Source organism: Arachis hypogaea, chromosome 14, assembly GCF_003086295.3.
Source record: "Arachis hypogaea cultivar Tifrunner chromosome 14, arahy.Tifrunner.gnm2.J5K5, whole genome shotgun sequence".
In the NCBI taxonomy this organism is placed as follows: domain Eukaryota; kingdom Viridiplantae; phylum Streptophyta; class Magnoliopsida; order Fabales; family Fabaceae; genus Arachis; species Arachis hypogaea.
The window spans coordinates 142,497,981-142,525,956 of NC_092049.1; the positions used below are offsets into that span (position 1 = coordinate 142,497,981).

Here is a 27,976-nt window from a genome sequence, read left to right on the forward strand (position 1 = left end):
ACAACCATAAAAAAAGACATTTTTATTAGACACATCCACGAAGACACTTCCATGAAACACTCTTATAAATAAGAGTTGGCAGAAGTTGGCAGACATGCTATTGGTAACGTAGCGGGACCGATTTTATTAAAAGGAAAAATATAGGGTACCAACATATTATCTGCCAATTTATTGTCAACAATAATTAATTATTATATTTTAAATACATACATAAAGAGACACATCCAGAAAATATATTTATAAAGACACTTCTATTAAACACAACCATAAAAAAGATATTTTTATTAGACACATCCACGAAGACACTTCCATGAAACACAGTTATAAATAAGAGTTGGCAGAAATTGACAAATATGCTATTGGTAACATAGTGGGACAGTTATTAAAAAAATATAAATTAAATTAAAAGACATAAAATAAAGATAGAATATTCGATCTTTGATCAAGAATAAGATTTCATGAGATTAATTAATAATGAATATAGTATTAGATGTCATCATATTCTTGAATTCATAGGATATGATATCCTCTTTGTCTCGTATTTCCTCTATGTTGAGGTTTCGTAATAACCTATAGATTCAATTCTGATAATATAGAACTTATTGGAATGTGTGTCATGAAGAAGAAAAAGATCTAGGAACAACATGTGTGCAAATAAAGTGGAAGTTAAAGTGACCAAATAATTGAATACTATGGCCAGAAATAGCCAAACAATTTGGAACGCCCTTAGAAGGAACCCAATCCTTTTATTCTAACAAGGAGAATATAATGATGACGCTGTTCTCTTTTCTTATCTTGGTTTTTGGTATTTTAGGATTAATTTTAATGTTTGATTGACATGACAAAAATTAAAGTGGTGGTAGGCACATCGAGTCACATGTGGTTTTTAATTTATTTGTTTAAACTTTTAGAATAAATGATTTCATAACATAATATCAGTTTAAATTTTGGTGAATCCTAAAAAAAAAAATCCTATACAAAAGTTATGACATTCCTTCCCTTGGTTGGTGTACATACCTCCTTGGAATTATTGAACCTTAAGAGTGATTTGGAAACTGAATTACGATTAAGATAAATACTCCTTCAAGGAGTTAGATTGCAATTAAAGACATAATTTTGGCCACATACTAATTAAACTAATTAAGATAGAGTAATGTTGTTAGGGAGCCAACTTTTTTTCAGCTAATAACACTAAACAATCATGAGAAATGATTTTGGTTGATTTTTTACTGTAATAAAGCAATCATGTTATGAAAAAAATATAAGCTACGTAGATGCTACTATTATTTTTTCTCTTTATTGGAAAAGAAAAAGAATTTGAATAGTATCTTTATGAAGGTTTATTAACCGGTTAAGAAGTATACAAATAAAATTTTCTTAACATTTAATTTTACTGCAATCAATGCATTGAATTTTTTATTAAATTTTTAATACAAAATTTAACTGAATTGTTAACTGATTCGGATGATTTTCGTGAAAAATAGATTAAGTGAAAAATAATAATTAAGATGAGAGATTCGGGATAAATAAATTTGTGAGAAAAAATACTTCTATTAATGACAAATAAGCAATACAAAAACTAATGATGAGAAATAGAGGTTGAGAACAAGTGTCAAGACCTCCTTTAATGTCACAAGATGATGAATGAGCTTTGTTTAAAGTGGATAGGGATTGGTTAATGGTTGTCGAGTGTTTTTATGGAACACCTGAATGCCAGTTTTTACTCGTGAAGGTGATGAATGAAATGAAGAACAATGAGAGGAATTTTGGGGAGAGAAAAAGATGGGATTTTTAGCTTCTCAGCTTCAGAAAATGAGAAAAAGGTAGAAAGTCCTTTAAAGAGGTGGCTTGAGGTCCTTTTATAGTGTAATATCATAGTGAAAAAGAAATCTATTGTCCAATGGTTATAGTCTGATATCAGACCTACTCCTTTTATCCTAAATATTTTTTGGTATTCCCGTCATTTCAATTTTTTCAACTGTTCGATGAAAAAAGTTGATTTCCACAAGTTAAACTAAAGCTCATAGTATGTGACATCAGTGAAGAGACATCTAGTTTTGTTTTGTTTCAACTAAATGACGCTCTTTATACTCTAAATCCAACTAATCAACTTCTACCAATTTAGTTCTCACCGAAGAGAAATTCAATTCCTCAACGTGCTATTTTGGGTTCCATTCTTTTACCCAATATCTTTAGGAAGAACTTGACTCTTGTTTGACCATGTTTATAGGTCATTCTTAAAATTATTTATGTAAAAAAAAAAAGTTTATATTTTTAGTACATAATCATTAACAAACACTAATTAGAAAAATTCTTCTTGTAAATTATAATATTCTTGACTTAATGATAAAAGAATATAAGTGGCATACAAGTGCCGCAGTATAGCGGTAAAAGAAGTAGCTCACCCATGTTCGGTTCTTGCATGAAATTGTTCAATAAAATGGATAAAGATAATAAGTAATGTAACTTTTTATCGTCATGTTATATATAATAATCTTTAATGTCGTAGTCATCAAATTATGTTGTAGTTGTTTACGTAGGAAGTATATAAAGCAATAAAGGGTAATCTTTTCACGTTACATGGCCAATTGGCCATTAGTTAAAACATATGCTTTAATTTCTGGTTATTAATTCACACCCTTATTATTATAACTCCAAAGATGTGGCTAACAATTTACCATTTGCTCTTAAAATAAAGGAGTAGAAGTTTTAATTTTTTGAGTTAGATCATAAGAAAAAACTAGGCCAATCTAAGATGGACAATGTCACAAGTTGCCAACATGATAATATTGATCAAATGTGTGTATCATGCAATGTATGGTATTGTCTTTTTGGTTGATAAACTTATATTAATTAGTGCTCTTGAAAGATGGAATTCTTCATGGGATGTGAATCATATGATAATGAAAAGGTGTTAAAAAAAAGTGGTGTGGTCCATGGTAGGCAACAATAATTTTTAGAACCTATCTTCTCTCCACTATATATATATGGGATGTGGCAAACCTTAGTTTGAAGCAAAAAAAAATATTGTCCTACTCATAACTATATTAACGGCACAAACTTCCCCTCAAACTTTGCTTCAAAAAAAAAAAAAAAAACTTCACTAATTTAAAAATGTTTTCATTATCTGATCATGAGTTGGTCTTCATTTTTGGTCTCCTAGGTACATTAATTAGATTTATAGTACTACTTTTATTCCATATAGAATTACATACATTTTTTTTATTTGATTATTATTCTAACTATTTTCAACTTTGATATTGTCTTGAATATGTTATATTTAGTTATTAGACAGATATTTTCATAATGACATCTTCACATGAAAATAGTATTGTAAATTATTAGATAATTTAATATATCTGACTAATCATCTAACAATTAATAATATCATATTCTCTAGTTATTATTACTCTTTCTATTTTTTATTCCAATAGGGTAGTCTCTAGCAAAAAGGCTAGAAATCTTTGTTTTGTACTTTTTCAATATGTTATTCTCAAAAAGGTTTACATCACAAAATTATAAGGGTAATGCATATAGTAATTATATTATTTCGTTATTATTTACTGATTCCCTCTGTTTTGTTCTTATCATAGGTAACATTGTCTCATTCATGGTGTTCTTAGCACCCTTGTAAGTCCATTCTAAAACAATACAATATTACAAATTATATTAATGTGAATATCACTAGAAACTTGTATATATATTTGTGTGTGTTTAATTAAATTTCTAATGCAGGCCAACCTTCTATACAATATACAAGAACAAATCATCTGAAGGATTTCAATCAATTCCATATGTAGTTGCACTTCTAAGTGCAATGTTACTGTTATATTATGGTTACCTTAAGACCAATGCAATTTTGATCATCACCATCAACTGTATTGGATGTGTTATAGAAGTTGCATACCTTCTCATGTATATTATATATGCTCCCAGGAAGCACAAGGTGAAACATTTATTATTACGACTTTAATATTTATATATTTGTTAAAGACTCACGTAGAGTTATTTTCATGCAAAATTCATAATCAAGAGTCGTTAGATAATAATTTAAGGTGAAAACTCAGGTGCAGTCAACTTCACGTGAAGTTGATAGTTGAGAGCTGTTAGATGATTTGGCTGATTTAACTAAATTTTCATCTAACGGCTCTCAGCTATCAACTTCATGTGAAGTCGACTGTACCTAATAAGTTTCCACCATTAATCAAACATGTTAAATTATATAACAATTCTCAACAACTGCACGCGAGTTTTCACATTATTAGATATTTTATACATTTGTTTCTAATTTCAAACACATTTGATGAATTATTGTACAGATTTCTACCTTGTGGATGATGCTTGGTGCTGACGTGGCTGGTCTTGGCATAACCATGATAATCACCACCTTCATTGTGAGAGGGGACAAACGTGTTCATGCAGTTGGTTGGATTTGCGCCATTTTCAACATTGCAGTGTTTGCTGCACCCTTAAGTATCATGGTAACTTTATATACATATTTTCATATTCAATTATTAATCTTCAACACTTTCACTTTCAATAAACATTATACATTTTTTATTAGCATCTTCTTGCATGAATTGCAGAGGAGGGTGATGAAGACCAAAAGTGTAGAGTACATGCCATTTTCTTTGTCCTTGTTTCTTACCCTCTGTGCTACCATGTGGTTTTTCTATGGACTCTTCGACAAGGATTATTACATCATGGTAAGAAATTAAATAATATATCATTCATAATTGGCGAATTCGTAGGTTCAATTCCTACTGGATGGATGCACGCCAATGGGGCCCTCCTTTAAATTAGTCTATCGGATTTTTGTTCAAAAATGAAATTTTATTGGAACTGTCCAGTTCATCCTTCGGAACCATATCCCATCCCGGATCTGATGAAATAGGATGAATTGAGACAGTATTTTGTAAATACAATATTTTATAAATAAAGAGTAACAATTATGTTATTTGATCTATTTTTTTCAGCTTCCTAATGTGCTAGGATTTTTGTTTGGTTTCGCTCAAATGGCCTTATACCTCATATACAAGAATGCAAATAGCAAAATTGAGAACAATATTCCAGAGCAACAACCAGAATGGGGAATCACAGTGCACACTGCACACCATGATTGTGATGGCAACAAAACCAATTTCCCTTCAGAGATGGAAATGAAAGATAATGATCAAGTTTGATATGATGTTAATGCTATGGAGGACTTAATGGTATTTAGGCACAGGCTAATAAATGCTATATAAATATATAGATATCAATAATAAGTTAATAACAATGATGACTACTCTGTAGTATTATTATAATATAGGGAGTGTTGTTAATTTCCATGCATTTGACTATGTTATAAATTAAACTAGTGACTTTAGAGAGTTCCTATTTGGTTTGGTTGTGGTTAGTTGAAATTGAAGCAGAATCTTGAAATTCTGCATGGTTAATTTAGCGGTTTAGAAATTGTTACTAGGATGTACTTGTTGACTACATAATGAAACAGATCCTAGGTTCTGCTTCATAGGCTATATCACTTGTTTGGGTGTAATATTTTAAGACTATTTGGACCATACATATTTCATATATAAATATGTTTAGAGTTGAATTTTGATGTAATAAATATATATTTATTTAAAAAATTATCAAGAGTTATTGTTTATGCATTGACTCATAATTTAGTCAGACTCAAAATAAATAAAACTTAATTTATAGATATTGTCTAATCTTCCACCTACCTGACCTCTTAAGAAATCAGACACGATAAGAAGGACCAGTTTTACTTATTCAAATAAGTATTCTAACAAATTTCTAAAATAAAAGAAATTGTTATCTACCAACAAAGGTGGAACTATTCAAAAAGTCGTTATCTATTCTACAATAAATACATGGACATCTCTTAGGTATATTTACTAAAAACTTGCTTAAAGTCCTTGCTAACTTAAGCATCGGAGTCTCTTACAAGTACAAGTCGGACGCTGCCATATAAAGAGATCTGGACCTCATGTTCAGGCCCAAATCAATGTTTCAGGTAATCCTCGTAACAGTTATTATTGCTAATATTATATAACTGAATATTATACTGTTACTACATCAAAATTAAATTTCATTAGAGTAAAATATATTTTCTATCTCTAAGGTTTGTAATTTTTTTTCAAAAATATCCCTAATAGTTTAATTTTAATTTTATCCTTACGGTTTTCGATTTATTTAATTTTGTCCTTAACGTTTTCGATTTGTTTTAAAACTATCCCTAAATGTTTTCAATTTTGTCCCCAACATTTCATATGGAATTAACATTTAGGAATAATTTTGATACAAATAAAAAACATTAGTGACAAAATTGAATATAATTAAACTTTAGAGATATTTTTGAAAAAAATCACATACGCAACTTTACTCAATTCATTATTTAATAGAAAAAACGAAATTATAAGATGATAAATAAACTACTATATATAGAATTATATGTTAACTAATTAAGGATCAATACCAAACAACAAAGGAGACACCCTAAGCAAAGGCTCTAATGCACTTGGAAGAAACTTTCTAGCAAAGAGGAAACACATGTTGGTGATGTTCCCATTGTAAACACACTTTGATCCAAACCTAATTTTGTTCAAAAACTCATAAGTAATGTTATAACTACTTGAACCAATTTCTCTTGGGTGAGGGCCTTCAGCAATTGACCAATCCACCCAAGTGATGCTACGTTTTGCGTTCATCTTGTAGTGCAACATTTGCAAAAGTGTGGGCAAATAATGTTCATCACAAAAGCATATCCCATGTGGAAGTGGAACACAATACTTCTTAAACAAAGGGATGTACTTAGTGTCTTTCACTATTTCAATTGCAATGTCACGCTTCACTTCAAACCATTGAGACCCCTTTCGGAAATTTGTTATGTTAACGATTGGCCACATTTTTGGATGGTATCTTCCGGTTCCCGGTCTTCCAGACATATCATATGATTCTAAGAAGCTAAGGTTTGTGTTCATGAGATAGTCATAGATTGCTTTGAAACCAAACAATGGAATGCATGATTCTGAGAGAAGAACAAAGCGTTGGTTGGATGAATCAAGAAGTGCATTAGCAAGAAGACGCCTCTCAGCATCTACAAGTGATGACAAGCCCCATGAAGTTGGCTGCCACACATTCAAACAAAAAAAAAAAGTGTTTAATTAATTTTGTTTGAATATATAAATGGTGTAAATTCACGTGAGGTTGATAACTAAGAGTTGTTAAATGATTAACGACTCTCAACTATCAATTTCATGTGAAGTTGACTGCACCTGAGTTTTCACCGATATAAATTTCTATAAAAGATATAAGAGAAAATGACAAATAAGTCATTGACCTTTTGATCCGTGGACATTTAAGTCCTCAAGGATTTGAAAATACATTTAAGTCCTTGACCTTTTTAAAACCTAGACATATTGATCCTTCGTGTTCACTTGGGTGATGGGTCTGTCAGACCCAACAGAAAAATTAAACATGACTTTCGTTGTACTGACCTGGTTGATATGGATGCACACGTGAAATAGTTTTTAAAATGGAATAAATTAGACCAAGGGATCGATGTGTCCAGATTTTCAAGAGGTCAGAGAGTTAAATGTATTTTTAAATTCTTAGGGACTTAAATATCCGCAAACCAAAAAGTCAGGGATCGATTTGTCATTTTCTCAAGATATAACTATCTTTAATAATGATTTTTATTTATTTCTTGTTATTTTATTAATAGAAATAATCTTAAATACTTTATTAAAATTTATTTATGATTAAAGTAGAGACTGACTATTAGTCAAGAAGAATCACTTTTATTTGACCATTCTAATTACAAAAGACTATATATAAATAATAATTTTTTCTAATTTCATATTCTTGTTTTTCACTAACTTTAATTTATTATATAACAGTAAGTTTTATAAAATTTAAATATTATTTATTTGTACAAATAAACAAGTATTGCAATATATAATTTTAAAATAATACTATATGAGTAGCACAATTTATTATTTTTAACAAATAATTAATTAATAATATTTAAAAATATTGACTAAAAATATAATATTAGACTACTTATTAAAAATTTTAAAATATTGACTAAAAATATTAGTCAATATAAATTAATATAAATTAATAGTCGTAGATTGCTTTGAAACCAAACAATGGAATGCATGATTCTGAGAGAAGAATAAAGCGTTGGTTGGATGAATCAAGAAGTGCATTAGCAAGAAGACGCCTCTCAGCATCTACAAGTGATGACAAGCCCCATGAAGTTGGCTGCCACACATTCAAACAAAAAAAAAGTGTCTAATTAATTTTGTTTGAATATATAAATTTTTATAAAAGATATAACTATCTTTAATAATGATTTTTATTTATTTCTTGTTATTTTATTAATTGAAATAATCTTAAATACTTTATTAAAATTTATTTATGATTAAAGTAGAGACTAACTGTTAGTAAAACAGAAGAGAAAAACTCAAAATAGCTAGTGATAATTACCTCGAAAGACAACGAGGCTCTTGACAAAAAAAAAAAAATAAACCTGGTTCCTGATAATTACTTCGAAAGGACAACGAGGCCTTTGTGCCAAAAAAAGTCAATATTTTTTTTGATACAAGGACTAATCAGTCCAAAAAAAAAAGATCAGAGGCCGAATTTGGTGTATTTTTTTCTTGAGAACCTCGTTCTCCTTTTGAGGTAATTGTCAGGGATCGGATGAGCTATTCACTCAAAAAAGAATCACTATTGTTTGATCAGATTCTAACTACGAAAGACTATATATAAATAATAATTTTCTCTAATTTTATATTCTTGTTTTTTACTAATTTAATTTATTATATAACAGTAATGTTTTATAAAATTTAAATATTACTTAGTTGTACAAATAAACAAGTATTGCAATATATAATTTTAGAACAATACTATATTATTACTAGTACAATTTATTATTTTTAACAAATAATTAATTAATAATATTTAAAAATATTGACTAAAAATATAATATTCGACTATTGTATTAAAAATTTTAAAATATTGGCTAAAAATATTAGTCAAGATAAATTAATATAAATTAAAATTTTTGACCCTCAATTTTTTTTGGATAATTAATTTCCAAGCGTAACAAAAGCAACACCACCAATAATAATGTTTTATATTGATGCAATCCATTAATTATGTGAATCCGTTTAATTTAATGGGAATAAAAATCGAAACCAATAGTTATAATGTGGTCAATGAACAATAATGATAATATATGCCATTTAAGGTTATCCATATATATAAATTTAAGTTTTTAATATTATTAAATAAAATATTTAAAGATTTCAACTAATAATAATAATTTTAATATGTATTTTTAGAATACATATTAATTAAATTCATTCTTTAATGATGTAAGAAAAACAATAGGTACAAGGATCTTAGAAACAATCAAACAGCTAGGTGAACAATAAGAGATGCAAACAACGTGAACAATAAATTGTATTTCAGGCCCATTAACTAAGATTATATTTAATTAATTCAAAATTTAAATTTTAAAATGAAAATTATTTTTTTTATTTATTATTTACATTGTTAAAAAAAAAACGTTGTTCCTCTATAATTTAATGCATGCAAATATTAAAAAAAAAAAAAAAACTAACCTTGCTAGGGATTTTTCTTCCAAAGAAAACAGAATCTGGAGGCAAGGTTTCATTGAAAGAAGGATGTTGATGCAAGTAAATGGAGTAGAACTCTTTGTGTCCTTTGAAGAAGCTCTCCCACAATGGTGCTAAGGGCAATGCACCTCTCACCAAGAACATGAATGCTACCTTTGGAACAATATTATTATTAGTTTTGTTCTTAGGAAAATAATCTTGGATTCCTTGGACCATACTTGCTTTGAGGAACAACTCTTCATCGTCCATGTTGTGCATGATTGTTGGTGTATTCAAATCACACACTTTGGTGAAATTATGTGATGTAGTTACATCTAACGGTTGTGAATAATTTGTTGGTAATTCTAATGAAGGTGGTGATGACATAAATGTTGTGAATAATAATGGTGCCATTGTTGCTAGTGATATGCCAAGGATAATGAAGAGAAAATAATGATATGGTGGGTTTCGCTCCATGTGATAATTATCGAGAGAGATCAACCAGAAAGATCAATAGATTTTCTTCAATATTAAAATTTCATAATCAGTTGTGTGAGGATTAAATTATTGGACTCGAATTGTTGGCATATATATACATGATTTTAAGACGAAGAAAAAAAAATTAATAACTAACCACTCGTCGCAATATTAATTATAGATATCAAGTCAATAATATTATTTATTTATTTATTTATTTATTTATTTATTTATTTATTCCATTTTGATTTGCCTTAGAAATATCTAAACATTATGGTAAGTTTGACGTGAATCAAAATAAAATCTTACGTCTTTTCTTAATTTGTCTATTTTTTATATTAATATAAATATAAATAAAAAAATACAGAGAATCAACTTTTAGTCAATTTTACTATTTAGGTTTATAATTTATGATTTAAGATTAAAGATTTATAATTTAAGGTCTAGAATTTAAGATAAACAAATAATTTTATAAAAATTAGCTAATGTTAGCAAAAAAAAAAAATTTCTTTAGCATTATACTTTTAAGGTGTAATTATTTTGTCGGTTCCTATAATTTTACTGAATTTTTAATTAGGTCCCTATACTTTTTTCCTTTTCAATTGAGTTCCTATACCATTTCAAATTTTGTAATTAAGTTCTTAACATGACAAAAACGCTGAAATTAACAGAATATTCTGTTAAATAAAACGAATATGCCTAATACTTGACTGAATAGTCTATATAGTTTAACAAAATATTTCGTTAAAATTTCAATGTTTTTGTCACAGTAGGAATTTTAGTTGCAAAATCTGATATAGTATAGGAACCTAATTAAAAATTCGGTGAAACTATAGGGATCGACAGAATAATTAAACCTACTTTTAAATAACACTTGCATTGCTAGCCTTTTTTCCTATCATTTGTGCTCCATATAATAATTAATAAATACAGAATTATGCCATATATAACTATAGATTATATTTCAAAGTTAACTCAACATAAGATAGATACAATAACCGCATCTAAAGTCAAAGTCTACTTAGGATAATGCATATGCATTTGATAAGGATGTTATTAAGATGCAGGGCTAAGAGCACGTTCTATTTCTTCTAATGAACGACCCTTTGTTTCCACAACATTACCAGATACGTACAATACAGCAAGAATACACACAGTTGAGAACCCCAAGTACACACTGCTGATTCCAAACTTGTTTACAACACTTAGGAAATACAGTCCAATCACAAAGTTGGAGATCTGATAAGGGAAGAAGACAAAAAAAAATCCATCATTAGCATTAATAAGGAAAACCTTTTTTATGGTTCTTGTATTTTTAAGATAATAAATAGAATCAAGCAGTGACGGATCCAGAAAATTTTAGTAGTGGGGGCAAAATTTATATAACATCATAATAAATTTTATAATAAAAATAACATGTGTATATAAAAAATTAAATATTAAATTATCTATTAACCATTATATATCTGTGTATAAATACATGTATTGTTTAACTTATTTTTAATGTGTATTTTATATTTTAATATATATTTTATACAAATAATTATTTTTTATGTACATATAACATGATTATTGTTATTATTATATTTCATTATTGTAAAATATGATTAGCCTTCAAAATATCTAATATATAAATTACAATACTAAAATAGTAATTTAAATAATAATATATAATTTAAAATTCTATTGTTTTAGGTTTTATATTTTAAAAAATTAAATAATGTTTCTCTTAACATTACCATCAAAATTTCTCTCTTTTTATATATATTACTAAATAATTATTTAGAAATGCACTTCCCTACACAATTAGAAGTCAACTCTTATTGATATTTATAGTTAAAAAAGTTCTTTCAATTAATACAGTTGCTATGCAAAAATTAAAGCTAATTTGAAAATAAGATAAATAATATTCTTTTGTGTTGATTTTTAAAAAAGAACACTAATTTCGTTTAAATTTGAGAATTGATTATTCTAACGAATTTCTAATATAAAATTTTTAAAGTGACGATTAAGTACCAAAAGTTGAATAAAAAATTATTGTGGGGTCAAATTTAATAATTTAATGGGGGTAAATAAATATTATTATCATGTACTACTCAACAAAATTTCAAATAATAGTGGGGGCGTTTGCCCCACAACAGTGTACACGTAGAACCGTCCCTGGAATCAAGCACAAGAGAACTATGTGATTGAGTTTGGCATGGCTTCTTATGCAGTTTCATCTTGTTTTTAGCTTTAAATATAGTAAGGAATAATTTGAAAAATTCATAGAGAAAACTTGTTCTGTTTTTTTTTTTTTTTTTCAACTAAAAAGCTCAACACAGCAAGGTGAAGTAATTAGAGTACATAGAAAAAACTTGTTCTGTTTCATTCATCATTTTGTCAACTTAGCCATGTGATTATTGGTTTAAACTCTCACTTACTACACTAAGGTTTTTAGACATGCATTTTTAGCCTCTGAACAAAAATGTGAAAAGAAAATTCAAAATTTTGACAGCAACATAAAGAGAGTGATTGAAGTTGATATAATCTTCCATAGCAAAGTTACTTACCCAATGTGTGCCTAACGACAAAGAGATCGCTTTAGCTCTAATTCTCGAGGCAAATATCTCAGGTAGAAGAAGAGCAGGCACAGGACCAGCACCAAGAGAAAAGGATAACACATAGCTGTTTAAGGTTCATTGATCATTGTTAAAAGAAACAGGGAAAAAGGAATAATATGAACTATAAAGTAGTCTTTTGTCGAACGAAATTAATAATACTTACGCGACAGTTCCAAGCACTGCAAGGGTACCAGAATATGGTGCAAGGACACTCCAAGTGAAAGACAGAGAAAGAAGCAACATAGAAACAGCCTAGGAAAGAAAACACCAATGATGTTTCATGCATTGTTTAGCATAAGATCATGAATAGGTTATATGCATAAAACTAAAATAAACTATCAGAAAAGTCAACTAGACCTTTACAATCATTCATTGAGAAGTAGCAAGTTGAAAGGCATTTGTGACTGAAAAGTGAAAAGAATTCAACCTGAGGTTCAAAATCTTATGCATTAGGCCTTAGACAGATATAAGATGAGAAAAACTATTACCATTCCGGTAAAACTTGTGATAAGGAGACTTTTCCTTCCTTGTTTGTCCATCAAGGATGAAGCGATTACAGTGCCTGCAACAAAATCAAACACCAGCAGGAAATAACTTCACCTTTGTTCACATTATACATTTTTTCAGGACAAAAATAATGATACTAACCGAAGACATTTGAAGCACCAACAAGGGCACTTGCTGCAATGTCAGAAGCAATTCCAGCACTGCGGAAAACAGAAGTCGAATAATACACCACGGCATTAATTCCAGCAAACTGCTGGAACAAGAAAAGTGCTGCTCCAACACTGACAACTGCAGCACCAATTCACAAAGCATCAATCAATTTCAGAGTAAACTAAAAATTTGAAACCAATCTTATACTAGATTTTTTATTTCTCCTGGTTAATGGAATATGGAATTATTCTTAAATTATTGAATACCTTTCCGATACCTGCTACTAAAAAGATCAAACCACCTTGCTTCAGGTTCAGAAGAACCTTGACTTGCTGCTGTTAAGTCATGCATAACCGAAGCAACTCTTTCTTTTCCATAAAGTGTTTTAATTGCTTTCTCCGCATCAGATATTTTCCCTTGCTGTAAAAAAATAAATGCAAGTCACTCACAAAACCTACAAGAAACTTGTTGCAATTGCCAAACATAAATACTATGATTCTACAATATCAACCTACTTAGAAACATTAAGGAAACCATTCATGTCAATGATTGTGGAATTGCAGGACAACCTGAAAGAGCCATCTAGGACTTTCCGGAGAAACTGCCATTCCTAGTGCTAACAGAACAGATGGAACAACCGAAATTCCAAACATTGTCCGCCACCTTATGGAATTGAATGAAGAGAGAAGGAGAAGAGGATGCATGTTAACAAACATTGGATTCACAGTTTAACAAAAAATTTAAAGGCTTCCATCAACTATACAACAAAATTTCAAGGTTAACAATCATATATATGTTACTATCTCTATTTGATATTTGTATTCAGAAGAAAAATAAATAGCTCAATACCATATAGGATTTCCTGCCAGAGGCAAACCGGCTACTAATGCTGCAAGAATCCCAATACATATAAAAAGTTGATTAACAGATCCAAGCGCACCGCGAATTTCAGTTGGAGAAATCTGTTCATTGTAAGGAATCACCTAAGCAGTCAATATAAAATATATAAAACAAATCAGAAATGTTAAAATAATTTATAGCACCACCACCTCAGATATGTATAATGGTACAATTGCAGATGTAACACCGATTCCTATACCAGCTAGTAAGCGGCCAACAATCATCGTCTGAATGCTTTGAGCTGTAGCACTGTAATTTGTGATGTTCAGCATCATTTCAAAAAAACATAAAAGATCAAACCTTGAACTCAAGGACAACTGATTGACCAAAGAAATGCTCCAACTGCTAGTGGAATTGCATCTAACTGAAAGGTCCTAGTTCGGCCGAATTTGTCAGCCAATGCTCCACCAGTGAATGAACCCACAGTGGCGCCAGCAAGTAGAGAGCTGACAATCCATCCTGTTGATGGATTTTATAGTCATGAAAATCTTGTTGGAGCATTTTCAAGTGAAACTGGAACTTTTAGAAACAAAAATTTTATAGATAGTGGGACATAAATAATGGTTTTGCACAAAAATGCAAAAGCAACAAATAATTAAATTACACTCCATACCATACAAAAACGGAAGGTTTTTCTCAGTTCAATGTGTTTATAAGTAACATTAACAGAAAACTTTCCATGAACATAAAACTTAAAATGCCTGAGGTAAAGAATAAGAAAATTGTATTTCATAAACATTTACAGCTTTCTTTTCTCATAAGATCAAATAGACTAGATTAATTTGCAACTATGAAAAAAAAAGGTGCACCTTGTAGTACAGTGTTCTCAGTAATACCAAGATCCTTGGCCAGGTACTCAAGAGCTCCATTTACCACCCTACAAGAAACAGGGCATTGTCAAAGTTTTCCAAATGGGAAAAGAATAATGAATATGAAAATCACTCAATTAAGATATAGTGCAAATCACTCATATAACTTTGATGGCAATACAGATTCTAGATATGCTGCAGTATAAATCCAGTTATCAGCAGAGTAAAATGAATATGAAAATCCATACCCAAGATGATAACCGAATAAAGTGGCTCCAAGGCAAGCAACACCAACAAAGGGCAAGACGGTCCCAGAAGATTTTCCAGGAACATTATTAGCAGGGAGAAGATCTTCAACATCTTCATCTGCAATGCAACTTCAGTAAGAAACTTTTTTGAGAGGCATAAACTCCTTCACAATATGCAAATTCTGGATATTATGATATTAAGACCCATCAAATCAAGGGATGTAACAAAAAGCAGCTATAATGGATAATACTACAGATTAACACAACATGGTTTTGCAAAATGCCTAATTGTACTTCGAAAATTACATAGCCAAACTATATTTTTCGGTTGACCATAATCATTGATCTAACATTCTGCTAGAATTAATCAAGAAGCAAAGAAATGAGTCCTAGTAAGGAAATCTCTCAAAGATTCCTACATGAGTATACATTCACATAGACAAAAAGGGTCTAAATAGAAAAACTTCGCTGCAATTCAACACCAAAATCAGATATGAAGTAAGCAGTCTAGCTATGAAAATGAAAATCAGGTATAACCAAGATACATGTGTATATGCAAATCAAAATCAACCACTTCATAGTTCACATATCATTGATTAACTTTATAGAAATCTCAGAATATATCTAATAAACCAAACAAATCAAAGGCATGAATCAGCAATAGAAGAAAAACCAGAAGAAGCTTGAGCCCTTATTGATCTAGGCTTAGCAGAAGAGCCAAAAATTCCTGCTGCAAAACCCCTTCTTGCAGTGCTGAGCTCAGTTTCCATTGTGCTCGAACCAGGCCTCAAACCCCAGCAACTGGTTCTACTGTTACTACTCATTCGGCAAAACCAAACAAGACCCTTTGTTTGTGAAACCCTCAAAAGCTTTTACTTTGAAGCCAAAGGTTGAAGCTTGCATAATATCTACGACTTTATTTCCAATCCCCGGAAAGTCAAAGCTCATAAACGCATCAATTTTTGGTGGAAATAAAAAAAAAATAAAAAATAAAAAACAGAATAGCAACAAATCCAGTTACTTACCAACAAAACCGTTAAACGAATCTAGGACAATGCTAAGTTGCTAACACTATTGTAAGATAGAACCGGAAATTACCGCGGTAAAGGGTAAAAAAATTTTCGTTCTTTCAGTTACCGAATAGAAAATAGAAAATAAAAATCCATCCATTAAAATAAGGTGCCTACTCAAATGAAAATGTTAAAAACATCTTTTTATAAAAATTATTGTGTTAAAAGTGTATTTTGTTTATTTAGCCACACTTTAAACTAAATAACACTTGTAAATATATCAAAATCAAACTTTATAATTCATTATCTAATAGTAAAAAAGAAACATTTTCATATGAAGACAATTATAAAATTTTTATGATAGTAACCACTTTAAAATAAATATGGTCTAAATGAAGCACACTACATGTATTGGACCAAAGTTTTGGCTGAAGGCGGGCTCAGGGTCTTTTTTCTTTTGCATTTTAATCTTTTTGTTAGTTAGATAAGAATAGATTTTATGTTGAAATTACTTTTGTTTGAATTCTGAAACAAAGTAGAATAATAATGTCTCACAATAAAATATTATAGTTTGATCAATAAGAGAATAAGAAAAACTCAAGAACTAATAAATTTTTTTTGTTTTTTATCAGTATTTTTAGTCATTAATCTAATTTTTTTAGTTTAGTAATATAATAACATTTTTTTTAGTTCACACTTTTAAATATTATTGATTAACTGTCAACTATTAACTAAAAACAATAAAATCTAGTGGTATTCTAATATTTTAAATCAAGTTTATCAATTCAAAAACAACATTTCACTTGTTATTTTTCTAGTTATGTGGTTGCTATGGTCATGTGTGACACTAATTCTAGTTATACAGTGTACCTTTGTTTATTGTTTATTGTTTTATGTTGATAGATAATTCAGTAACTCTGTTCAAGTTTTAATTGTGAGAACCTATTCTTTCTTTTCTTCTTTGTTTATTTACTATTCGTAATTTGATTTTAAGCTTATCATGAATTAGATTATAGATAAGATAATTAAGTGCTCGTTTTTGTGAATAACATCACTAGGACATCATGATTCTTATTCATTATGTATTTTTGTTTTTGCATGCAGCATCGTGGTTTGACAAAGACGTCAGTTAAAACAAGGTTTTTGGTTGGAGCTACTAAAGTGGGGTTTTTGGAGTTAGAAAGTGGAGTATACTCCTTCTCTTGTTTTAGGCTTGGTGTAGCTCTAGAGGTGATTAAATACTATGGAACTAAGCACAATATAATTAGTTATTCATCAAGCAGTTTTTTAAACTTCTTTATTACAATAATCTTCTACTAAAACTTATGTTGCTTCTATCTATTACAGAAATGATTCGGATAACTTATACATTTTAAGGTATGGATTGATTTGCAATAAAAAAAAATATTATGTACATACATGTTAAAATCAACTACGAATATAAATATTTTATAGCTGATTTTGATATATGCAGTTAATTTTTATTAATATCTTTTTCTCTCAACACATGCTTTTTAAATATAATTGATTTTTTATAGTATAAAATAAATTGAATAATTAATATAACATAATTAAATAAAATTATTTTATGATAATGTACTCCAAAGAAATAATATATAAATTAAAAAATAGGACACTCTTATTAAAAAAATAAACAGATATAACTAAAGATTTGCAAAAATTAAAAGTAAATTTTAAAAATTAAATAAAAATAAAAATGTAAAAAATCAATATAGTTATATATGTGTACTCTCGTATACTCTCATAAATATGAAATAATAATGTCTTAATTAATTGTCTCCATACAAAATTAGTACATGCTAGCAAAATAAATTAAATAAAAAAATATTTATCATTATCAATAGTTTTTGTTTTTGAGCTTTTTCTTCCTTTAATTATTTGTCTTTCTTTTAGAATTCATCAGAATTCTCGAGGTCACAGATCTCGTAATTCTCTAACATAAACATCTAAATAAAAGTTGCTCGAATATCTTGTATATAACAATGAGAATACCTAAATCAGTAATTAGTCATTGTGAAAGCCACAATAAAGTATATAAATGATAAATTTTTAGATACAACTTCCAAAACAGTGACATGATATATAGATCTATTATTACATACATCATTTGTGAGATGAAAAGGAGGGAAAAAACTTGACAAAAAAAAAATAAAAGGTTTCCCTTTGAGACTCCTAGTTTTTTATATTTCAGAAGTGTAAAAATCGCATAGTTTCATAACGGTCATAAATAAGAACATTAGAATGTAATAAAGGGGAGCGACAACACCCTTTTATGATATTGGACACCTACAAATAAATCCAACCATGGATAATGATGATGATGATGCCAAAAGTAACCTATTGAAGAGCATTGGCACCAGCAACAATCTCAAGAATTTCACCTGTGATCTTAGCCTGACGTTCCCTATTGTAGACAATGGATAAGTTCTTCTTCAACTCAACAGCATTATCAGTTGCACTACTCATTGCACTCATTCTAGCAGCAAGCTCACTTGCAAGTGATTCTTGAAGTGCTCTCAAGACTTGGCTGTTGAGATAAAGCGGCAAGAGAGCATCAAGGATCTGAACAGGATCTTGCTCAAACTCCAAAATTGGTGAATAGTCTTCTGTCTTTGTCCTCACAGCATCCCTCTCTACAGTTAGCTTTCCTTCCTTTGTTGTTAGCCTGAAGAACTCATCATCAGCAGCATCAACACAGTTTCCATTGATGTCACAAATCTCTCCCTTTGGCGACAGTGGAAGTAAGGTATGAATCACAGGATCTGATTTCACCAATGACACAAACTTTGTGTACAAGAGTTCTACTTTGTCAACCTCTTCACTGATAAACAGCGAGAAGGCATCATCAGCAATTGCCTGAGCTTCTTTCGCAGTTGGGAGCGATCCTCCTTCTAGAAACCGATCAACTGGTATGTAAGGTCTACGGAGGAAGTAAGAGTTACCCTTCTTGCCAACACTAATGATAGTGTAGTCAAGACCAAGATCCTTCAATTGAGCAATTCTTGCCTCGGCTTTCTTGATGATGTTATTGTTGAAACCACCACAGAGACCTCTATCACCAGTGCACACAACCAGTGCTACCTTCTTCACTGGCCTAACTTTTGTGAGAGGGACATCAATGTCCTCAGTTTGGAGCTGCTCGTTGATGTTGTAGAGGACCTCAACAAGAGTCTCTGAGAAGGGTCTTCCATTAACAACAGCTTCTTGAGCCCTTCTGACTTTAGCGGCTGCAACAAGCTTCATTGCTTCTGTGATCTTCTGTGTGTTCTTGACAGATTCAATGCGGGTTCTGAGCTCTCTGAGACCACACTGTACTGGGGTGACAGAAGAACGTGAGAGGCTGCATGAGGGTGAGTTTTGTGAAGGGAGCTGAAAAGGGTTGAGAACAGAACGGAAAGAGAGGTTGGAGGCATCAGAAAGAGAAGGTTTTGAGGACACCAACATAGTGAGATTGGAACAAGACATTGTCGCAGATGGAGTACCTTTTGGGGCTTCTGCAGTGTAAGTAGATTACAACAGCAGAAAGAGAGCTAGAGAAAGAGGGTTGTGGTGTATTGGTTTGGTTGGTTTATGTTGAGATTGGTGTTATCCTCTCCTTGTGTGTTCATGAGATGCTCAATTTGCTATGGTTTATCAAGTGAGGAATGAGTGGAGGGAATGAGAGGGAGTGGATGAGATTTTGGGATAACGATTTCTACGGTTGGCGGAGAGAGCAGATTGCTGTGTACTCAATATTTGTGGTTCTTGTGGGTCCAATCTGATGTGGCTCTGTCTAAACAGAGTTGGGTAACACAAAATCTTTTGTTTTTTCGTTCAAATTAGATAAAGTATGATATCTAAGATCATATTGTTTTCTGTGAAACGGTCCTAATTTTGACTTTTCAATATTTGTTACTATGTCATTCATATTTTAACCTTAATTTTCACCTTTCCGGTGAGGTTTGAACTCCAAAAGCATCAGACCACGATTTTTTTGTGCATATCATAATTTCATTGGTATTAAAGGTATATGCGACTATTCGATCTGTGGCTTTTCCTCCCCCTTAATTCGTTGTGAAGTTGTTAACTCTAACACCACAAAAACATGACAAATATATTTTCATTAATATTCCAGTGTCAATACACGATAAGAATGATTTTAAATATAATTGATTCTTAATTCTATAGTATAAAATAATTAGAGACAAAATAAGATATAAAAAATAAATTGAATAATTAATATTAACATATTTAAATAGAATAGTTTGTGATAATGTACTCATTGAATTAGCATACCAGTTCTTAGAAGTAGTAAAAAATTACTCTAAAAAATTTATCAAAATCCAAATAAATAATATATAATCTAAAAAAATAGGTTACTCTTATCACAAAAAATAAACAAATATAAAAAAAGATTTAAAAAAATAAAAATTAAATTTTGAAAATTAAATAAAAATAAAAATATAAAAAATTAGTGTCTCAACTATTTAAAAGTACATAAAATTTAATGTTTTTGTGTACTCTTATGTACTCCAAATAATAATAATAATAATAAATTATTTCATTCTCATTAATTCTATAAAAAATATTTCATTTAAATTGTAAGAAAATAATAAATAAATATATTGATGCATCCACAGTTGATTTTGTGTCTCTGGAATTTATACATTTATTCTCTAGATTATCGACATTATTCTTGTACTACTGCCATATAGGACATTGGACATTTCATTAATTATTTAACTTTGATCTTACGGTAAGATTACATTGAAACTAAATGAAACTTTTTTGGATTCAAATAGGACACTTTAAACTTTAAGAACCAAAACAGGATTACACCCAAGCATAGGACACCAATTTAGTACTTTACCCAAATACTAAACACCAATATCATTTAAATTAGATTATATTAAATATTTAAAAATGCAATTCTTGCTTGTTGCAATAATAAGCAACTATTTCACACGATACACATGTTTCTAAACAATTAAATGTTCTCAGTTAGTTAATAGTTATTCAGCTATTCAGCTTCACAAAACCTGACATGTTAACAAATTTGACATGTTGATAATGAAAGATTAATTGACTTTTATCAGTCCTTGCAAGATTAAACAGTCTTTACTCTTTAGAAGACAAGCATTGAGAAACAAAGGACAACCAAAGAATTGCAGCCAGCACAGTAAACTACTACCCTGATAAAATGAGTATCTTTTATGTTTTCTTTTAAAAAGTTGAAAAGACATCCTTGAGTACCATCTAATCTAACAAAATTATTGTTACTTTCTTTAAAAATGTTCATATTCTATAAACATTTGTCATTTTCAAATTTTGGTCGGACACAAAACTGGAGTTTATGAATTATGAGAATGAACTATGCTTCATTTTTGCATGGCTGTGATTTACCTTTTATGTCATTTCAATACTATTCTCATTATAATGTTGAGGTGTCATCAGACTTGGTGAAATTAGCATGATTATCTATGGTGAAATAAGTCAAAACATGATATTCCATTATTGAGAGAAATAATTAACATTTGTATTTTCATGTAAATCCAATTTTTTGCTGATAATGTATTAATATTTGTGTTGACTTTTATTGCAGATTAACACTTGCAATGGTTTCTACTGTGATTACTTCTCTCCAAATAAGGCTTACAAACCAAAGATGTTGGCAGAAGCTATCATTTACTAACTTGAAATATTGGCACTCTAATTTTATTATAAGATCATTCATCAAATTAATCTGATATTTGGAGAATCAACTAGCTAGAGTAGCAATACTATTAAATTAAACAGAGGATTAGTCTAAGACATAACTTGTTCATTTTAATACAAGATCCCCAAAGCCGTCCATTTGTCTCTGTGTAAAAGCATGTAATTGGTTTATTATATATTATTGAAGGATTTAAATTGCTGACTTAATTAATTATCCAAAAACTAAGTGCCTAATCGGCACAAATAAACCTTTCTCATGACATGAAAAGCTTTTATTTAACTAGCTACTAGTCTTGACCTTCTAGAGCATAACCTAGGCTTTGCGTCACAAATTTTCGTCTTATACGAAGGCATATACACCTAAATTAATTGCATTATTCTTTACTTACTCTTTAGTTTTATGTTTTCCTTAGTCCAAGCTAAGACTAGGATTTATATTATTAGGGTGACTTCATTTAATAAACTTGAAGTTTACTCTACCCAAAAAAAGATAAAATAATATAAAAACTTACAATTAATGGAATAATATTGGGGAGATTTAGGATAATTATTCATTTGCGCCAGCTACACCAAATCCCCTAAAATTTACTTGGTGCTATTAAACGCTTCATGGCTACTAATTATTAAGCTACAAAAAAAAGTGAAATAATAATAATAATAATAATAATAATAATAATAATAATAATAATAATAATAATCCTAGCCATGAAATATTGATTATTGAATAACAAAAGTATTTAGAAAATTATAAAAATCAACTCAAAATATCTGTTTGTTATTTTGTACTCTTTAATTATTACTAAAATAAATAAATAATTTTAGATGTAATAAATATATAATTATATATGTTATATATATAAAATTATAAATATTAAGTTAAATAAAAGAATTTTTTTTATTATTTCTCTAACATTGATCATTGAATAAGAGTTCACTAGCAAGGTGGAACTAGAGATTATAATCATATAACGCAATCGTGTCTCTTGGAGATGGTAATTAATAAAAACAGCAATATATACAATTTAAGAAATGTTTCAAATATTTTATGATTTCACGTGTTTTAGTATTTCTAATCATTGATTTTAATAATGTATATATTTTATTATTGAAATCAATGGATAAAACTAATTTTATAATTGAGATTAATATTTAAAAACATAACTTAGAATCACGAAACACTTAAAATGTGATAGGATTAGTATTGCGCTAATCTAATTAGAGAATTATACTATAAATAAGAGTATGATATAATAACGTAGGAGATGCATGATGTAATTAGAAATTCTATTTTTTTTCTTTGGTCCTAATTTTAGAAATTTTTCTTTTATTCTCTCTGATTATCTATATTTCTCTCTATTCTTGATACAAATTCATATCAAATGGTGCTTTCATTATGAACATCATGCCAAATTCTCATGGTGGTTCACCGGACTCAATTTGGGATCAATTTCAAACTAGTTTGCAATGTTTGGATTTAATTTATCAAGAACGGACCAAGATGCTTGTTCAGGCAACCTGCATCATTTGATACAAAATTGTATTAAGAACTAGAGAGAATTAGAGATAATCAGAGAGAATAGAACATAAATTTCTAAAATTAGAGTCAAAGAAAAAAAAGTAGAATTTCTAATTACATCATACATCTCCTACATTATTATATCATACTCATATTTATAACATAATTCTCTAATTCGACTAGATCAATACTAATCCTATCAAAATGTTTCTTACTGTTAATAATGACTTTGTGTCATGGATGTTATTCCTATTCCTTTCACTGACTTTTCATTTGTGAAATGATGCATATGCATATGATATATATGTCATTAATTATTGCCATGTGCGCTTGAATACTATTTCCCACTTTACAGTCTATCACTTGGAAATTTCCTTAACCAATTACATTACTTCCAAGATTATGAATAAGAAATAAGAAATAATTTTAACAAAATCTTAATTAACACAATTAATATCTTTAAATGTTAGAGAGAATTTTAAAATTTATTTTAAATGTTGGAAACAAAAATAATACTTTACTCAATTTAGAATCAACAATAATGATAAATAATTACAATCACACAGTATGTATATATTGCACAAAAATAATTGATTGTCAATATAAAATATAATAATAGCATAATGGACCACATACCTGAAGGGTTAAACTGTATGATGAGTGAATTTCAATCATTGTCTCCCAAATTGCAAATTCTTCATGTAATGTAGTTATGTTTTAGGTGGTTGAATAAAGCAATAATCTTGTTGGCAAGTATATATATGCAATGCAAGAGGGACAAGCTTGTTCACAACAAAATATCCTAATTATATATATTTCTCTACTCCTAGCTAATCTTTTGTCATTATGGGCAATGAAAGTTAGACATCATCTGACAGTCTGACACCACACTCTCATGAATAGTTGAACATGTTTGTATAAATATAATAAACATTACACATGTAGAAAAACATTTGAAAAATTACTTTTGAAAATAATTTAAATAAATAGAAGTAAACATATTGATTAAATTAGTCATAAGTGTAGATTATATGTTGAAATATAAATTATACAAAAAAAAATATAAATTCTTTTTTTTAGACCATATTAAAATTAAAATTAAATAGATCTAACTCAAATCTAAAAATTAACTAAAAAATAAGAGATACATTATATTTATAAACTCTATACACAGATTTTATCCTTAAAAAATATAATTAAGACTTATAAGTTATAATGCACCTCGTTCATGTATATCTAAAAATAATGATATAAAGTATATAAACATTTGTAAGTAAATATTAAAAAGAAAAAATATATGAAATATTATATCTCTAACTATTATTATAATTAATCTTTTACAACGAACACTAACCAACAGACAATTTATATAGTAGATATATATAGAATAATGGGAGTCTCCATGTAAAAAAAAAATTATATTATGTTAATACAATATACAATAATAGATTTACATTAAAATTGGTCACTAAAATTAATATAAAAGATATATTACAATATAAAATATATACTAACAATAAATTAAATAATATATATATTTATATTCAAATACATAATAACTAATTTTAGTGGTTAATTTTAATAATGTACAAGTAATATTTCTGTATAACAATAGTTATATTAAGATAAATGTCATAAAACTATTATCTTCTTTTTTTAATCACCGAAAAATGATTATAACTAAGTTTACGCTGAATCAACCAATGGTGGATGAAAAATGTGAATCCACACATTATTTCACATTATATGTATATGCAATTATGCAAACATTCGCAATGAAACTATTTTATAGTTGGACATATTCATTGAATTTAATTTCTCTATGAGCTGAGGTATATAAATAATGCGGTGAGAAGGGATAATAATAAGAGGAGGGGACAAAAATTAAACATATATAGCAAAACAATTGCATAACGTTTTAATTGTAAGAGGTGTATGTGATCATTTTATATAGTTATATTACCTCAATAATTGATATTCCATCAATTTGCTTCTCCATGATGAACACCTTCATATACTTTCTCTACGTACATTCACTTGATCTGGACTTCGCAACACTTTAATTTTTTTTTTCCACCTCAATTTGAAAGCTCCATCACTTAGTAGATAATCCAAAATCTATATAAGACAAATGTGAAAGATTAATTTTCCATTGTACTCCTACAGAACATACAAGCGCCGCTCAGCTATTATTATAATAAATAACAATTAATCAAGGATTTAACTAACTTGTATTTTACAGATATATTTTGAAAATATAATAATAAAATTTTTAAATATTTTTACGTATTTAATGTAATAAAAATATGAAAAAATTTATTTTTATAAATTATTTTTTGATGATAAGTTATTCCCTCTCTGATGTATCATATTTTAATTGGGTGTTTATTTTAACTTGAGTTACTTTAATCTCATGAGAGTTAATAATATCTTGGAAGACGGTGACGATCTGACAGACGAAGAAAATGGAACACCCAATAAAACGGTAATACTTAAGAGGCACAACGACGATGACAAAAGAGTGGGGAGGAGTAATTGGGAAGAGAAAACAAGACACCAATGAGACGGTGATGCTTGGGAGGCGTAACGACGACGATGAAAGAGTACAATGCGGTGGAATAAATGTAATTAAAGAGAGTTGGAGTACCTTTTCTGAAAGAATGATTTGGGAAGAGAAAATAAGACACCCAATGAGATTGTGATGCTTGGGAGGCGCAACGACGACGAATGAGTAGAGAATGTATAAAAGAAACATCCAATTAAAATATAACACATCAGAGAGGTAACTTACATATTACTTTAGAGATGGTAGAATAGCATTCACCTTTAATTTATGTCTGTAAAATACAAGTTAACAAAATTTATAGATTAATAATAATAACAATAGTGCTAACGAATTATAACTCAAATAGCATAATCTTCCTTCTTTATTTAAAAATATCGAATTCGAGTCTCACCCTTAACTTTAGAAAAAAAAAAAAAAGAAGCAATAGTTGCATAGCATGTGTTATGCTAATTATGTGTTCTTATACCATGTTAATATATATGCATGATTTGTTGTCAATTGAGGAAAAATTAAAGAAAAGTTTCTCATCTCAATCACTCAATATATATATAATTGTGATCACGTGCAACATTAGTTCCATGTTATACATGATCTAGTACACAATTCTATTGAGCATGTGGAATGCTGATGAGATGATCCTAATACATTGAACCCAAGTGGTGGAAGTTAGTAAGATTCGTATAGATTTTGTCTTAATAATTAATGGCGAACTCAACGTCAATCACGCAAACATGCTTGAGAATTGAGATAGCTACCAATTCACCACACGTCATTGTGTGGACCTTCAATCCACATAAACTTATTAGAGCATGGTCATTTCAATAATCTATATATAACTCCCTTCTCTCTCAATGTTTGACTTAATTCCTCACTTATTAACCATGATTAGGTAGTACTTAATATCTCTAACATGGTTTTTCATCTTGTGAACTATTCTTTTACTTGTCACAAATCGTCACAAATAAGTTTTTATCTAATACAAACAATTAATCATTTAAGAGTAATATAATATTATATTATCAGTAAATATTATTATTTTTTATCAATAATTAATTAGTAATAATTTATATTTATATTTATCGAAATTTTACACACAAAAATTATATAATTTACATTTATATTTATCAAAATTTGTACATATAAATCAATATAATTTACATTTATATTTTTTAGAATTAGATCGTGGACAGCTTCCTTTTCTCTTTTCCTTCTCTTTCACAGGAGCAGAAATATTCTTTTTTTTTTTATAATTTTTTTATTATTGATAATTTGGTTCAAAATTTTAATATTTAAGTTAAAAGAATGATTTTAAAACTTGATTTTAAATCTTAAAAATAATTTTATATGCAAAAAAAGGTTAGGAACAAAAATTTTTTTTAACCTATACCTTAAAAACTAAAATCGTACTTAATTCTAAAATTTATTTATTAAAAATAATTTGATATTTATACTAAATAAATAATAACTAAAAATATTAAAAATTACTGATCCAAAATCTTTTATTTAAAAAGAAATATTTTTTTTATTTTTTCTAAGAAAAGTTACCAAGAGTTATATATATGTTGCAATATATTATATCACACGCCAGCTAGGATTTCATGTATTTAAGCTAATATTATACAAAACCCCCCACTTTATCTAATTGAGCTGATCTATTATTTTGGCCCAATAATTCAGAGATGATAATATATATTATTATATATACACATATGTTCTTCAGCTAGATTACAAACGTATCTAGCATTTTAAACCAAAGAAGCAGATACCCTTTTGTTTTATCTGTAAACCGCCCTCAGTTATAATTAGACTTATATTTATTTTTCTAGTATTCCCTTGGTTTTAT

General features: G+C 28.8%; 4 protein-coding genes and 1 long non-coding RNA gene across 5 annotated transcripts; 1 reads left to right on the top strand and 4 right to left on the bottom strand.

The window, feature by feature from the left end:
* The first annotated feature begins 3,025 nt into the window (after window positions 1-3,025).
* On the top strand, window positions 3,026-5,596 carry LOC112798234 (bidirectional sugar transporter NEC1-like). Its single transcript, XM_025841466.2, has 6 exons — window positions 3,026-3,163; window positions 3,594-3,630; window positions 3,736-3,946; window positions 4,320-4,481; window positions 4,587-4,706; window positions 4,977-5,596. Exons 1-6 carry the CDS (start codon window positions 3,115-3,117, stop codon window positions 5,181-5,183), a joined length of 786 nt encoding a protein of 261 aa, XP_025697251.1. The 5' UTR covers window positions 3,026-3,114; the 3' UTR covers window positions 5,184-5,596.
* An 871-nt stretch (window positions 5,597-6,467) lies between these two features.
* Window positions 6,468-10,185, bottom strand: LOC112794516 (glycosyltransferase BC10-like). The gene is made up of 2 exons (XM_025836515.3): window positions 9,639-10,185; window positions 6,468-7,133 (listed from the first exon to the last, which is right to left on the bottom strand). The coding sequence occupies exons 1-2, from the start codon at window positions 10,107-10,109 to the stop codon at window positions 6,468-6,470; spliced, it is 1,137 nt and encodes a 378-aa protein (XP_025692300.1). The 5' UTR covers window positions 10,110-10,185.
* An 841-nt stretch (window positions 10,186-11,026) lies between these two features.
* On the bottom strand, window positions 11,027-16,382 carry LOC112798235 (plastidic glucose transporter 4-like). Its single transcript, XM_025841467.3, has 13 exons — window positions 16,000-16,382; window positions 15,327-15,444; window positions 15,079-15,146; window positions 14,596-14,728; window positions 14,419-14,518; window positions 14,219-14,331; window positions 13,939-14,032; window positions 13,636-13,789; window positions 13,361-13,507; window positions 13,201-13,274; window positions 12,876-12,964; window positions 12,662-12,776; window positions 11,027-11,348 (listed from the first exon to the last, which is right to left on the bottom strand). Exons 1-13 carry the CDS (start codon window positions 16,148-16,150, stop codon window positions 11,166-11,168), a joined length of 1,539 nt encoding a protein of 512 aa, XP_025697252.1. The 5' UTR covers window positions 16,151-16,382; the 3' UTR covers window positions 11,027-11,165.
* Window positions 16,383-18,361: 1,979 nt separating this feature from the next.
* Window positions 18,362-20,206, bottom strand: LOC112798236 (ATP synthase gamma chain, chloroplastic). Its single transcript, XM_025841468.3, has one exon. The coding sequence runs from the start codon at window positions 19,820-19,822 to the stop codon at window positions 18,695-18,697; it is 1,128 nt and encodes a 375-aa protein (XP_025697253.1). The 5' UTR covers window positions 19,823-20,206; the 3' UTR covers window positions 18,362-18,694.
* Window positions 20,207-23,306: 3,100 nt separating this feature from the next.
* On the bottom strand, window positions 23,307-25,682 carry LOC140178914 (uncharacterized). The gene is made up of 3 exons (XR_011871905.1): window positions 25,531-25,682; window positions 24,204-24,262; window positions 23,307-23,566 (listed from the first exon to the last, which is right to left on the bottom strand). It is a non-coding gene; the product is annotated as an uncharacterized lncRNA (long non-coding RNA).
* Window positions 25,683-27,976: the final 2,294 nt, after the last annotated feature.